At 46.6% G+C, this 16,354-nt stretch overlaps 1 protein-coding gene across 5 annotated transcripts in view; it reads right to left on the bottom strand.

Annotated features, from left to right (window-relative positions):
* The window catches only part of SEMA5A (semaphorin 5A), a 472,280-nt gene that overhangs the window by 62,874 nt on the left and 393,052 nt on the right, over positions 1-16,354 (bottom strand). For all 5 annotated transcript variants that reach the window (XM_053202211.1, XM_053202205.1, XM_053202198.1 and 2 more), the window contains 2 exons: positions 13,918-14,099; positions 7,325-7,468 (listed from right to left, as the gene is read on the bottom strand). In XM_053202211.1, the coding sequence (XP_053058186.1) occupies positions 7,325-7,468; positions 13,918-14,099 (326 nt within the window). The remainder of the gene's footprint in view (positions 1-7,324; positions 7,469-13,917; positions 14,100-16,354) is intronic.

Below are 16,354 nucleotides of genomic sequence, written 5' to 3'. Positions count from 1 at the left end.
CAAAACAAGCAATAAACAGATAGGGAGAGCAAAGGGAAAACTTGCTAAATATGCTTATAAAACACTTGACTTTTCATAAGAAGAACAGCAAGGGAGTTACCATCTCCCCATGGTGAAATCCATCAGCGTGCACAAATACTTTCTCATATTTGCCTAGAGTGGGCCACCTCTGAAAACACTCAGCATGTTAGCAGAGCTGAAGATGTACCGCAGGAGAGCCAGAAAACTCCACGTAGCATAGAACTTCTGACTGGTGTCAACACATGATGTATTTGGCCGCATTTTAAAGTGGTCTACCAGGAGCCTTCCTTTTTTCTCTCTTGTTACGGCAGTCCTGGATAGCTATACCGGGATAGGTGACCGTGTCACCCACTGCAAGGGAGGTCAGAAGGGAAATAGAGATTGCTAAGCTATCCAGCTCTGTCCCTTTTTGTCTGGGTTTTCACTCACAGATCCACCCGAAGGGAGTCTGCTCAGAGGCAAAGCCCTTACAAGCCCCAAGCACTGGATTCTCTGCGACATCAAAGAAGTAAGGTCCCTCTGACCCCAACTAAGATGTGCTCTGGACAGAAGTGACTCTTCTTAAACCACCCACTGGGTTTCCAGTGTCTTTCCTGCTCACAAACAGCAACGGGGATCAGAAGTTAGTTGCTTTGATGACTCTGCTTGTTCAAAAAATTTTATTAATTTATGGATAAAATATCTCACAACGGACCAGCCCGTGGTTCCTAATTTCTCTAGTCCCCTACACACAGCTAGCTTTTGCCAAATAACAGCTGAACATTTTTGAGGTTTTACTGGCTCCCTGGATCTCTAGTATCATAAAGCGTTGAAAGTCACAGATGCATTTCATGATGCATTAAAAATTAAGACTTTAATTTTTCCCATGACTGCTCATTCTCATTTTGCATTTAAAACTAAATTAATAACCCGGCAATATTTCTCTATAAATCATCAATTTTTCCACAGACCTAAGTCTCTGTGAAAAGAATTGCCTTTCATAGCCCCACATAGACTAGATTCTCAACACTGTATTGTTTCTTGTCATATCTTTTCATGGTACAAGTGCATTCTGTTCTGGTTTGGTCTGTAGTAGTTTCTCACTGCAACCTCTCACAGCCTGAACCAATCAGAACTCTGTTACAACCATGTTCTCCCCACTTTGCTCTAAGTGAGCGTCCCTTTGCTGGGTCATACTAGAATAATCAAATCTCCTGGCACAAGAGAAACTGCACATACACTGGGTTCCCCCCCACCAATACTATTAACTTTTACTCCAGGAGAGAGCCAAGAGAACCCATTAGGGGAGGGGAATGCCTTTCACAGGAGCAGTACTTTGGCTCATCACAGGACTAAGCAAACACACCCACGGAGATGAAGACAAATGTGATAAATAAAAATATTATGGTAAAAAAATAATAATAAAAACCATATAATAAGCTCCCATTGGTTCCTGGGATTCTTAATTTTGATAATGCAGTGGGCAGAGTCTACTGTGGTCCCCATGGTCTCACCTCCTGGAAATCACAGCTTGTGTGATCCACTCCCACTCAGTGTGTGTGTGTGTGTGTGTGTGTGTGTGTGTGCGCGTGCGCCTGTGCGTGTATGTTGCGGGGGGGGGGGATCTGTGACTTGCTCCTAACCAACAGAATATGGCAAAAATGACAGGATATGACTTCCATGATTGAGCAACATAAGCCTGCAATGTCCCTGTTTTCAAGAAAACTCCCCCACCCTGCTTTGAGGAATTAAGCGGTTGGGCCTGAATGGCTTAGATGGCGAGGGATTCGGGGAGCTTCTGGCTCATGGCCTCGGCTGACAGCATCCAAGGAACTGAATGCTGCCAACAACCATGGGATTTGGGAAGCACATCTTCTCCAGTAAAGCCTCAGATGAGACCACAGCCACGGTCCACAGCACATTGCAGCCTTGTGAGATCCTGAAGCGAAGGACCCATGTCAACGTTGTCCAGGCTACAAACCCAGAAACTGTGAGACAATAAACACAGAGTGCTTCGGGCGCTAAGCGAGTGCTAACACTGTTACGTAATGACTCCTAAGCAGATGTTCATACCCAGACATGCAATGCTACTGTTGAAAACACCTGAAAAATATGAACGTGGCTTTGGGACCAGGGAATGGGTAGAAGCAAGGAGAATTTTGAAGAGCACGGTAGAGAGACTTTGAGGATGCTACCAGTGAGGCTTTAGAAGGAAAACAGGACAGGGGCGCCTGGGTGGCTCAGTCGGTTAAGCGGCCGACTTCGGCTCAGGTCACGATCTCACGGTCCGCGAGTTCGAGCCCCGCGTCGGGCTCTGTGCTGACAGCTCAGAGCCTGGAGCCTGTTTCAGATTCTGTGTCTCCCTCTCTCTCTGACCCTCCCCAGTTCATGCTCTGTCTCTCTCTGTCTCAAAAATAAATAAACGTTTAAAAAAATTTTTAAAAAAAAGAAGGAAAACAGGACATAGAACTAAAACGCAGCAACAAAACCAACCCAATTAGCAAATGGACAAAGAACTTGAAGAGACATTTCCAAAAGAGTAGACAAATGGCCAATAAGCACAGGAGAAGATGGTCAACGTCATAGTCCTTAGGGAAATGCAAATCAAAAGCACAAGGAGGTAATAATTACTTCATACCTACCAGGACGGCCATCACGAAAGAAAAAGAAAGAAAAAAGAAAGTAACAAGTGCTGACGATGATGTGGAGAACCTGGAACCCTCACACTCTGCTGGTGGGGATGTACGTGGTGAAGCCACTATGGAAAACAGCTCCTTAAAAAACTAGACAGAAGTACCGTATGACCCCAAAACTCCACTTCCAGGTTATACACAAAAGAACTGAAACAGAGATTTGAACAGATACCCACACGCCAGCGTTCACTGCAGCATTACTCACAGTAGCCAAAAGGTGGAAATAACCCACCTGGTAATTGATGGGTAAAGAGATAAACACATTAGGATACAGTCATACGGTCGAGTGTTACTCAGCTTGCCGAGGGGAATGAAGGTCTGACACACGGTCCAGCATGCCTGAACCTTGAAAACATGATGCTAAGTGAAATCAGCCAGACACAAGGGTGCAAATAGGAGATGATTCTACTTACATGAAATATCTCAAAGAGGCAAATTCATAGCGAAAGAACATAGATTCGAGGTTACTGGGGGCTGAGAGGAGGGGAAAAGGGGGAGTCACTGCTTAAAGGTTCCAGTATTAGGATGACGAAAAAGTTTTGGAAATAGTGTTTTAGTCACACGTTACAGTAAATGCAATTAATGCCACTGAATCGAACACTTTAAAAAGGGCTAAATGGCAAATTTCATGTTAACTATATTTCACCACAACCAAAGTTGGAAAGAAAATAGGAGCCCGTGGTTGCAAACCGGGGGGAGGGAGGACCTTGTGAGGCAAGACAGAAAGCTACCCAGGCTGTCGCTGCGGTTTCTATGGAAAGCGGAACACGTCAGCGTGAAGTGAGCTAGACAGCCAAAGAAATTTCCAGGCAAAGTGTTGGAGGTGCTGCCTGGTTTCTTCTTGTTGCTTATGGCAAAATGTATGAGGAATGAAAAAAAAAAATGAGGGAAGGAATAACAAACAAGAAGGGCCAGGGCAGAATAACTTTGGAAATTCTGAGTCTCTCCCGATGACAACCAATGCTAAAATTAAGAAATAGCTTCTGAGCACTGTCAGGAATGGTTGGCAGAGAGGGAAAATCCGAACGTGTGAAGGTACAACCTTCTGCTAAAACCTCAGAAAGGCCAAAGGATCAGAGTGGTTTCAGTTACACGGGCGATGCTCTGAGGCGGTCAGGAGCAAGGGTGTGCCTCACAGATGGTCTCGATCATAAGCAGGCCCCAGGGTGTGGTCCCTCAGCCATTAGGAGGATCCCCAGCTGGAGAAGGGCTATCTCAAAACGATCTGTGGGTGTAGATTTGTTTACGAGAGTAAACCTCAAAGAAATCCACGGAAGACCCATAAGGGATATTTCTGCAGAAATACCAGCTTGCGCTGAAACGTACAGAGAAAAGTCCAAATGAAATGAATACTGGAATCCAGAATTCTACTGGCAGGAAACAGGTTGATAAAACTCCCCAGCTGCAAGCACATGCTAATCTTCATGAAAACGAAAAGATGATGCAGGAAGCAGCAACGAGAGCCCAGAAGGCAAAGCCAAGAACCGTGCAGAATTATGCACAGGCCTTGAAACTTAATCGAGCAACTCCCAACACTTGTTTGGCTAGATTTCAGAATTTCTATGGAGCAGTGATGCTTCTGCACTTTCATTCTCCCTCCCTTTTGAACAGAAATGTCTATAGCTGCTACCTTTCCCTTGTCCCCCCATCACACGTTGGGTGGGCTGGTGGCGCAGATATCTCGTCTCTGAGTTTAGAGGAACAACTGCCAGGGCGCCTCATTCATATTTGAGGCTGACTTAAACGATAAGGTTCTGGAATATTCGGAGATGATTTAATGGTATAAAACTTTTAGGGACCTTGGGAATTGGTGAAATACATTTTGCATATGGAAGGGCCACGGATGACGGAGGGGCATATAAGTGACTGTGGCAGATACTCCAAGGTGACCCCAATGATCCTTGCCTCCTGGTATTCATGCCCCGTGTAATGTCCCCTCTTGAGTATAGACAAGGTCTATGACTTACTTCTAACCAACGGAATATGGCAAGATGATGGCATGTCACTTTGCAATCGCATTTTGTAAGACCATCCTGTTCATCCTGCCAGGAGACTTTCTTCCTTGCTGGATTTGAGGAAGACAGCGGCTGTGTTGGGAAAACTCGTTTGGCAAGGAACAGGGTCTCCATTTGATAGTCCACACAGGGCTAAATGCTGACAACCAAGCCCATGAGCGTACAAGTAGCTCTTTCCCCAGTCGGGGCCCAGATGAGACCACAGCTCTGGCTAAGCAGAGAACCCAGGTAAGTTATACTGAAACTCCTGGCCCAGTAAGACTGTGCAAGAATAAATGTGTGTTGTTTTAAGCCACGCTCGGTTTTTGGAACTATGGTTACCCAGGAAGAGGAAACTAATACAGAAAAAGACACCCGCATTTTGACAGTATTTACGTAGAGGTCCACTGCTTCATCCTTGTTGGTGCTTTCCACTTGGTTCTTGGTACTCAAGAACATCATTTTCCAGTAAATTTTAGAAAAGAGAAACCGTGTCCACACCTTCCAAGGTACATGTAAAAGATAAGGTCGATTATTTTCTTTACCCAGTACTTCAGAAAAACTGATGTGAATATTTCTGAGATTTATGTTGCCATAAAGCTTCCATCTACATCCTAGACATTCTGATCCAGTGAAGTCATTAACTCTAATCCTGGCCTTAACTTAGGGACTTTTCTGGGGGAATCAATATATTCACTCGAGGCCACTCAGGGGCTCTTTAGGGTCGATGGTGTTGAGAGCAGAAGGGTGCAATGGTATAACCCGGTACATGCCTAGTCATGTGTCTTCCATGGAGACCAGAGTCTCCCCAAGTTTTGAGTTTAGTTCTCAAATGTGTGTAAGGGATGGTGTTCTCACAGGTGGAGAGACCTCCCACCTAAGACAACAACCAAAAAATCTCAGAGCTGTTTGCCGGTGAAAACCAAGAAACAGACATCGTAGGTACTCGTTTTTCTAGATTTCATTAGCCTCTTGATGGCTTGATTAGCCCCTAAGAAGGGCTGTTGAACAGGGAAGCTTCAATTTTACAGAGTCCCTGTTCTCACCATCCACACACTGACCAGGCAAATTCAAATAATCTTCCATGAACCAAATATGTCTTTTGCCCAAATGAGCAGGTTATTTTTTTTCCGTAAAAAAGGGAACATTTTAAGCGGCAGTCCTCCAAACACAGTCTTCCCTGAAAACAGAGCTTTACCAACAATCGCGAAACGCATACAGAACACGCATACATGTTAGCCACAGAGTTAAATGGCAGCTTCCTTCCTGTGCGCTCAGCCTAGGAAAGGTGCCAACGGGAGTAAGATTTGCAGGCGTGCTATGACTGGGGGGCAGCTTCACACTGATAAAGGTGACATTGCCTGGAAAGGCTGTATTATGTGACGGTGTATGGCATTTTAAAACTCCCAACCAGTTTTAAATCTTGAGAGGTTAGAGATAGCAGGGAGACAACGCGCCCATAATCGGTCCTCCCGCTTATCAACTGGTGCTGGATGGGAAAAAGTAGGTTTGTATAAGACTATCTCGGGACTACTTCAGAAACAACCAACCTCGCTTTGTGAAAATCATCTTTCCTTTTCCTCTGGGTCAAAAGGGATGAAAACTTAATTGGTGATTTTGGCACACAGCGACGAAAGAAAGGAATGATTCTCTCCCAGGTTGTTTTGAGGTGGTAATAAACGCCTCGCAGGGAACTATCTGTACAAGTAAACCTGTTGGTTTTGTCTACATAAATATCGATTGCATAGCAAATAACTGCATGCAGTATTTTTATAAAATGCTCACAGCACACCCATATCGCCGGATACAGTCCTCACTGCATTTTCATTAAAAGGTATCGCAAGCCATTTTGTTTCACAGGGGTCAATGCCACACCCTTCTGTTAGTGCGGCAGAATAGGAATCCCGACTGACGTGAAATCCACCTGCTTGGATTTTCCCCAACAATCATGAACTAGAACGTACATTAAATATGCAAGAAAGAGCCAACCATCACACCTGTAGATTATATGAAGCCAAAGCCAAATGTCTGTTGCTACGAAAAGCTCCCCGAGGAGCTGAAGGCTTAGAGTCCACCCTGGAAAAGGATGCCGCTCTGGGCTATAGAGCCGCCTCCCTGAGAGGATCGGTTAGTAGAGGGGCATGAGGTTATAAATGTACCCAGATCCTGAAGACGTCCTCACCCCGCTCCGGCTGCTTGACTTAGTTCTGATGCAAAACCCTACTGCATCTGACCACTGCCATCCGGACCTGGGGCCGTCTTAGGTCCTACCTAGAACTGCGGGTTTGGAGACCGGGTCTAGTTGGATTTTAACAAGAACGGATTTTCCCCAGTGGACTCTCTTTCTGAGTCCCCAGGGAGACCAGCACCGAGGTGCCCGCTGTCCCCACACCTCCGCTCCCTTGGGGACTGCTCGGCCAGGCAACTGTGCAGGCACCAGGGTGGTAGTGAGGCGGTCGACACGGGGCTTTGATCAAAAGTAAACGACGTTGGGAAAGGAACAGGACGATCGGGCTCAACAGGAAGGATGCCACATACAAGCTGAGCTACGTCCCCGACTAAAGCCGCGGGGAGTTGGGCCACACTGGAATGGCAGGCAGCGTGAGGATGGCGGTGTGGGGGCAGAGCGGTGCCTACCTCTCCTCGCGGTTCTGTCCCACGCACACCCGGCCCCCGTGCCGGGGGGTGGGGTTGCTGCAGGATCGCTGGCGCACCTGGAAGCCGATCCCACAGGTGGTGCTGCAGGGAGACCACGAGGTCCAGGGGGTCCAGCCTCCGTTCCTGGGGAGAGGAAGCAGCAGCGGGGTCACGGGGTTGAACTGGCGCAGTCCAGCCCTGCATGCACCCACCTCCAACTAACTTCCCGTGTCCGCACCCCCTCACCCCCACCGTGGACTGCTGGGTTGCGGCCGGGAAGGGAAAGGGAACGGGAGCCATAGGACCCAACTGGATGGGCTGGGGCCCGGGAAATCTGGGTCCCTGGGAGACCTTCTCCTTGGTATCTGATTTCAGGGTCAAGGTTTGTTTTTCTTTTTTTTTGAGAGTGAAGCTTAAAGTGTGCTATAAATAATTTAAAATGGGCTGTATTAGAAACTACTAATAAGTTTTAGTTAGGAAGACGTTAAACTAATGAAAAATAAGTTTATTTTATTGAAAAGCAATTAGAGATGAATTCCTGAACCTCTAGGTTTTATACTTCTTTGACTTATACTATACAATTTATAATCTACAAGTGCACATTTGAACAAAATATCATCTAAAACTACCTATCATGCTTACTTTTAAAATCTATTAATAATGAAAATCAGTAATTCTCTTGATAGCATTCGCATTGATAAAGAACCCTGTAATATCCAAAGCTTTAAAACAAACTTTATTAAAAATGAAGGAAGCCAGGAACATCTGGGTGGCTCGGTCGGTTAAGTGTCTGACTCTTGATTTTGGTTCAGGTCATGATCTCACGGTTCATGACATCGAGCCCCATGTCGAGCTCTGCACTGACAGTGCATAGAGGCCGCTTGGGATTCTCTCTCTTTCTCCCTCTCTCTCTGCCTCTCTCCTGCTTGCACACACACACACACTCTCTCTCCCTCAAAATAAATAAATAAACATAACAATTTTATTTTAATCCTGAAGGAAGTGTACTTTAAATTCATATTCTTGGCTATTTTCTTACAATTTGACAAAGATATAGAGAGTAGAAACAAGGAGTGCAAATTGCACATAACTGTATTTATGTTATTACATATATAATATGATAGGCATATAAAATATAAAATTAAAAGAAAAGTAACAGCTTGTATAAAAGCGGTTTATAAAGTTAATTGCCACTGACAGCTAGAGGAATTTTTCTTTTTTGTTTAATATTGTACTTTTCCTTTGAAATGCCTGTACTCAGCATGTTTGTAATTTAAATATCTCCCTTAGTAGTTAGTCCCTACTATTAAAGAACAAATTGTAGGCAGTTTTAAGGATTTATTAAAACATTTTTAAGGATTTATTAAATCCTCAAATATTTGTTAAAATGTCTGTTAAATCCAGAATCCAAACTCCCATGTGAATATTCTACTGCATGTGGAATATATTTCTCTAATCACATATGCTTTCTCTAGATATGTTATCCTCATCAGACTTTCACTTCCACTGAAAAAAATCGACTGACATTAATTGTTATTTTTACTTTATACATTCTTTTAAAAACATGCGGGTCCACCCCTGTGCCACTGAAGCTCAAGATATAAACGATAATCTGAATATATAATTTCTAAAATAATTTCAAGTGACAATTCCTCTGAGAAAACTCTTGGTATATTTCATAGTTCTCTATTTTCTGCAACGTCTTCATGATAGAAATAAAATAGACAGTTATGCTTTACTGTATGATATTATAACAAATTGGCTTTATGATAACGTAACCAAGTAATCACAAAAAAAGACAGATCCTTCCAGGTTGCTCATAAAGATAATTAGAATCTCATACCCTGTTACCTACACAATTTTTTTTTTAAAAATCCAAATAATTCATTGGATTCTATACAAAAATGGCCACTTTAACATAAATAAAAGGATCTTTTTACTTCCAAAGTTTCTTCATACGTTAGCATAGTGAAGGAAACATTTCTTCCGAAATTGTTTGGAAATTCTTCATTTCCTAAACCTGTTAACAAACATGACATTTTGGGATATATTCTACTTACGATAGAGGGGGCGTGTGGTATACAGAGAAGTGGGTAAATGGAAGTGGATATAAATAACAGAAATACAGTGAGTCAGGAAATAAATGAGAGCAACCGTCTACGTGCACCCGGCTTTGCAGTCCTGGTCAATGTTGCTCTGAAGCACACGTTGTGGTACACAGCCCCTAACCAGCACCAAGTAAGCATGGATCAGCTGATGAGCCATTTCGAGGGTGAAATCAGTCCAAAACGACCCACTCGTGCACTGAAAGCACCACTAAGATGGGTTCCGTTCTTCAATTACTAAGCTGAAAATCACCGCTAATTACATCACAGGTCTGTTTAGAGGATGAATGTCAACTGCAACCAATGCCAAAGAGGTAGCCACAAACAAGCTGCGGTCATGCACTTGATGGTCCTTTCCTTCCCACTGAACAGTGTAAAAAAAAATATCCATCACTGATCATCATCTTCGAACAGTAACAGCTCTGTAACTTTTATATAGCGTCTGCCATGCCTCCATGGAAACCACCTGAGTTTGGTGGAAAGAGCGCCCCGGGTAATGCCATGTGGACACGCCTCTGTTTTCCGTAACAACACAAATAATCTAATCTGTGTAGCCCTGCGGTCTCCTACCAACCTTGTGGAGTGACCTGGGCTGGCCTGAGAAGGGGAGCGGAGGGCAGAACGCACCCTTGCACCTCTCCCTTCCTCCCCCAACAGCTTCTCCTCTTGGGCAGGAAGCGCCCTCACGCTCTGGGCTCTCCTAGTCAGCGATCGCACATCTGCAGTGTCAGGGATGGCATAGAGGACTTGCCCAGAGGTTTCCGTGTTCCAGATAGCCTCGTGGAAACAACATAATACTTCTTAGAAATACTGTAAATTAACAAGCAGGTGAGGAGGGGGGAGCTTGGAGACTGATTTGAGACGCCTTCCTGATGTCTGTTTTAAAATATAAGATGCTGCTGTGGTCATGGCACTGAAGGTGCAGGGGAAGGGAGCAAACTGACTATAGTGAAATAAACAATCTGGCAACAACAAATTAATAGGCAGGGGAAACAGGAAATCAACCCAGTGAATCACTGATGAAATCGTTCTCCTGGTTATTTGGTACTGGGATGTTAACTGAGTTGGGGCGTTCTGGGCTCAGGTCGACTAGAGAGCAGAACAGAGCTGTCTGGCAAGGACTTGGCTTCTTCCATCCCCCAGCTACTGTCAACGCCCCCCCCTCCCCGCCCCCCCCCCCCCCCCCCCGGACTGCAGCCCTAGCCTCTCCAGCTGCTCAGGGTCCTAGGGGCTCAGAACTGCAGCTGAGAGGATCTAACCACCATCAAGGGCTGTCCCAGCTACGGGGCTCCCCGTGCATTCAGCTGAGTCCTTTTTCAGGGCCGCAGCCCACAGCAGTCCTCCCTTGGCCATGCTCCCTTCCTGCCTGCCCTCACAGGGGTAGGCGCTTGGCACATTCCCCAGTCTCCATCCTGCACACGCGTCTCTGTGTCCTGACCAACCCAGGTCAGGCACAGGCTGTGTTTGCTCTTAGAGAAAAAGTTCCATAAAGGAAGGTATAGGTAAGAAAAATGGAAGCCTGTAGAAACTTATTTCATTTAGATGACAAACTCCTGTCAAGGATCCAGACCTTCCCTGGACCTCCTGCCTTCCTAATGGCTAGTTTTGTTTCTCTCTCTCCTGCCTCTCTCCATGGCTCCCTCTCTCCTTCCCTAAGAATTAGAATTCAGAAGTGACATGGTGTCATGAGGATGCACATTCAAACGTTTACTTTAATTTTAAAACGAAACCCTATTTTCCAGATCCATTGTCATTCTGACTCGGCCCTGCTTTGAAAGTCTGGCTTAGCTAATTCCTTTATATCGTGGCTTTCATTTCATACGTTGAATGACCTCAATCTGTAGCTCCAAGGTGTTAAGAAAAAAAATATTTAAATGATGTGATGTGATAACAGCATGTAATCAAAGACATGCTTGCAAAATGTACTGAACTAGCAATATTTTGAATTTCCCAACACTTCCACTGAGTGAAACAAGGTGCCTATAAATAAAGAATAACAGGTTTAATTGGAAGCCTGTGGTCAGCCTTCTTAAAGGCTTTCTGATGCACTCTGCACACACTGAGGAAGTACCGGACAGTAGTGAGTCAGCAAAAATGGGGGTCTGCAGGTTAGGTGCTTGGCTATGTTTCGCTTCGAACAAAATTGAAGGCCAACATAAACAGGTTATCAACTGATAAAGGGCAATAACAACAATCTTTGGCATGAGATCACCATGCTTTCGGCAGGTAACTTCGAAAGAATCCAGAGAACTGCGTGGAAATGCTATGATCTTATATTTCCATCTACTTACAGGAGTCATACCTGTCAGTACTTGTAGACAGAAAAATAAAAATGTAAGAATGGAATCGATGCTAAGCCCTCCCCAAATCAGGCAAGAAATTGCACTCGTGCCTAAAGAGGAAAAGTAGGTGGGAGTTTTAAAAAAATTGCCTGAAGGTAAGAATTTCCAGTGAGATCTCACATTTTAAGTGTGAAAAAAATATTTGTCAAAATGTGTAATATTCATGTATTTTAGATTCATCGTACGGCAATTTTCAAAACATATATTCAAAATATTTCATCATAAAGCCTATAGTTATCAGAAATATAAATTTTGTTTCTGAATTCCGTGCATATAATTTGTTATTCTGGTAGTTGCAGAGAAGCATGATATGGTGACCAGTGTAAGACTTTTCAACATAAAAACGTAATATATTAGGATACGATTCTATAAGGGAAAGAGAATAAAAACAGGAAATTTAAGAAGGAAAACCGTAAATTCTCTGAATGTTAAATTAGAGCCTGTTCATCAATTTCTTAAAGGGGCAGGTGGCTATCAAATCACTAAAGCGTTTAGAGCCCATAACACATTTAAACAGGGACGTAACAGAAATCACATCTTTGCAACTACTAAAACTTTTTAAATATTTATGTATTTTGCGAGAGAAGGAGAGAGGAGCAGAGAGAGGGGAAGAATCCCAAGCAGACTCCACACTGTCAGCACAGAGCCAGATGCGGACGGGGCTCGATCTCACGAACGTGATCATGGACCTGAGCCGCAATCAAGAGTTGGATGCTCAACCACCTGAGCCACCCAAGCGCCCCACGAGTACTAAAACTTTTGATGAAAAACAATTAGATGCCGATCTATGAGTATCTGAGGGGCGATCTAGTGTATCAACGTTATTTGAGGGGGGCTGATGAGCGGCTGCTCATGAAGACCGCTGCTTCAGGAAACTCGAACTGTCCAAAGACATACATACACGGTGAACGTGCCATGCACACGCGTGGGCACGTGAGCTCTGGCTGCTACCCCAGATCTTCCTTTCCAGCTCCAGGAATATCGACCCCACGGGCAGCCTCTGAAACTACCAGAACCGTCCCCCTTGTGCTCACACCTCGGAGGAGGCTGCTGCAAAACAGCACATGTCGTTTCCCGCATCTGCACGAGGGGACGCTTAGTACGTGGGCTACTGGGGATAATTTGCGTTTGATGTGGGAAGTGAGGTCAGGATTGGGCGAGCTGATGCTGTGTATGCACCTCTGTCCTCACACGGCCTGGGAGCGAGGCCGGGGGCTCTCTTGCCTGTAGCTTCTGCCTTGATAGCAGAGGCTGCATTTCTCCGGCCCGACTAAACGTCGCCAGAAGCATCACATCTGCTTCATAAGAACCTCCGCGTGTGTCCATGTCAGCATGCCTGAGGGACAGGGAGCTGCGACTCCATCATTTGCAAGGACTGGCTGTGTCACAGTTTTCTGGGTGTGGCCAAATCTGACTTCAGACTTGCTTTCATCCTCAGGAGGCACCTAATGGCCAGGGCAGGGTGGAGGGCCTATGGCACTCACGTGCCCCCAGCCACTGGGGTCCCTGATGCTGGCAAAGGAAACGGAGGCCCGAGCATGGCCGCCTGGATTAGGCCAGTTCACAACGAATGTATCGTGTTCTACCGGTAGGGGCTATTGGCCTACGTGTTCCAGAAAAGGACTTTGATTGCCATGGACGTTTCCCTCAAACAAGACAATAACATTGTGCACACTGCAAATATGTTTCCTAATCTAATGATGAACACATTAAACACGTTTAGATTTACAATCTCACTTATAGTTTAAAATCTCCTCCCAGGGGCGCTCGGGTGGCTCAGTTAAGCGTTCAACCTCGGCTCAGGTCACGATCTCACGGTTCCTGGGTTCGAGCCCCGCATCGGGCTCTGTGCTGACAGCTCGGAGCCTGGAGCCTGCTTCCGATTCCGGGTCTTCCTTGCCCCTCCCCCATTCACCCTCCGTCTCTCAAAAATAAACATTAAAAAAATAAAAAAGAAATAAATAAAATAAGTAAAAAAATAAAACCACACCTCCTTCAGTAGATCACGTAACTTTTAAGTGGTAAGTGCACCTGTCCCTTGCCACCTCCCTCCCGAAAAAGGGAGATGCACACCAAAGACGACGTCCCCCCTGCTCTACGGTCCTCTCGCACACAGGGGAGGGCACCAGTGTTGGGAGGGACACACCTGGAGCAGTTGGCGATCTCCATGCGGGGGCCCTCGCACTCCCAGCCTCCGCACTGGGGGGCCGGGCTGTCGCAGGAGCGGGTGCGACACAGACAGGATCCCACGGCGCTGCCATCGGTGTGCGTACAGGGCGTCCACGGAGACCACGTGCCGAAGTGCCCGTCCACGGTGAGATTCCTCGTCTAGGAAGCAGACACAAGAGAGGATGTCAGGAAGGGTTAGGGCTGTAAACAGAGAGAAAAACTGAAAGGTCTCTCACAGTACAATCAGAGCACGTTGAGAATATTTTGATGTTAAAGTTCAAGAGGGATGAACAGGGAGGGATTTCAAAGTAAGGCGGCCGAGGTCATTGGTGGGGGCCGTGATGGAGAAGAAGGGAGGGGAGGAAGGGGAAGGGGGGAGGAGGCGACGGGGGAGGGGAGTGAAGGAAGGCAAGGGCTTGGCCATCAGCCGACCACAGAATTGTCCACTAATGCGAGAAACCCAAGGAACGAGCAGAACTGGAGTGAGAAATCACAGATGTGCAACTCTGTTGAATTTTTATGTCCCGTAGAAGAAAGATTGGCCAATTCGTTTCATTTAAGACCTGGCCCAGCTCAAATGTCAGCGCAAACTGCCAACATTGAATTTTTGGCCTATTGAAGCAGCCAGGACTGTAGTAGCCGATAGGCATATCCCGGTCACAGCCACACCGTAACCTGTCAGCAAGGAAGGGCCTGGCAGGAACCCGCTCCCGCGGGTCGGGGCAAGGAAGGGGCTCTGAGCACTGAGAGGGGTGTGCGGGCCTAGAAGGGGCCGTCCAACCAGCACGCCCGACCTGGGAAGGCTGCTGGGGACTGTGCCCTCTGCCGCCTGGCTGGACGGGGCTCCTCATGGACACGGACGACTGGACGACCTCAGGTCACCTCTGATAATAGAGCCACAGGGTGGTCCGTGAGTCCTGGGACCAAGTCCTCAGTCATCCTGCGGGAAAAAGCAGCCTGACCCTGAACGGCCGGAAGGAGGCCTACAGTCCAAACCTCCTAACTTTAATATGGCGACGTCGGTATTTCTTAGAAAGCACGACACACGAAGAGGATGGTACGTGGCTGCGTTCTTTCACTTCCCCCTCTGCTGCTCCCAGCTGCTCCTTCCTGCCCTACCCTAGTCATGACACATTTGAAGCCTCATCATCCACGCAAGACAGGACTCCACGGACGAGGCAGATCGTTCTTTCCAGGCCACGAACTGTCCCTGTACCTCCCCATTTCAGAAAAGTGCCAGTGCCGTATTTTGCGCGTGAAAAGCACAGGTGAGCTTTACTTTTGTTCTGTCACTTCTCCAAGTACAGTAGGACGGAGTCCACATGAAACGTGTCCGCGTGCGCTGACGTGGCTGGTGCGTCACCTCCAACTGCCACAGTTTCACTTTCTGCCTCCCGCTTTCTTGTCAGCACTCTAACCTTTTATGTCCACTAGGTGGACGAAAATCCAGAATTCCCTACCATGCCGGGCTCTTTCCAGAAGAAGCAAAGAGGAGGGAATCGAGCTGGATTCGAGGTGACTCACTGGACCTGACCCAGACAGTGACAGTGAACACTCAAAGGCGTATTTTTCCCAAGAGGAAAAAGTCCCCATTTCCAAGGTCCATGACCAGCTTCGGTCAGGATAAAAATGCAGCTCGTACTCTGACCATAAGTTTCCCTGGAGCCTTCAGTGTTTTCTCAGAGAACCGGGCCCCATAAGACAAGCTGATTGAAGCCACTAATCACTCCCACCAAAATGTTCTTAAAGCAGCAAAGGCCCTGCCACTTGGGAGTTCCCACGGCCCTCCACTACCACTGACCAGCTCACCCTCTTGCCTCGGCCCCAAAGGGCTCTCATGTAGGTAGGAAGGGATCAGTCGTTGCCTTCACTGTGATTTAACATGGAACCCAAGCTAACAAATCCCCTCACGGGCCTTTAAATCCAAACAAATCCCCGTGTGCCTTTTAATCCAAACCTGTAACTGTCCTCAGCCTTTCAGAAAGAGAGAGAAGAATGGGGTTATGGAGGCTGGGTGAGGCAGAGCCTGGGGAAGGGCAGCCTGACAGGGCTGCAGCCTAGGCTGGAAGACGGCAAAGAAGACATACCCCAGTGTCTCTGCTCCTGCCCAAGTCTCCCACTATCTAAACCCAAGCCTGGGTGGGGGGCAAGCTGGAAGTGGGGAAGGACAGGCCCACGGGGGAGAGAGTGGCTGGGGAAGGGGATGAAGGCCAGCATGGAGCACTATCAGGAGACTGACCCTCTGTGAGCCATCTGGTCCCTTCCATTTGCCTCTCTTCTAAACCTCTATGTTTCTAAACCTCGTCTATGTTTCGCTGTCTAACATATGACGGAAATAGGCATGGAGACTGTTAGGGTCTCTCTAGCTACAGGAGGTTTTGAGGAAACCTGGAACCCACAGAATATGGAGAAAC

Source organism: Acinonyx jubatus, chromosome A1 (genome assembly GCF_027475565.1).
Source record: "Acinonyx jubatus isolate Ajub_Pintada_27869175 chromosome A1, VMU_Ajub_asm_v1.0, whole genome shotgun sequence".
In the NCBI taxonomy this organism is placed as follows: Eukaryota; Metazoa; Chordata; class Mammalia; order Carnivora; family Felidae; genus Acinonyx; species Acinonyx jubatus.
Note: the sequence above shows the minus strand (reverse complement) of the source record. Positions and strands in the feature narration are given on the sequence as shown.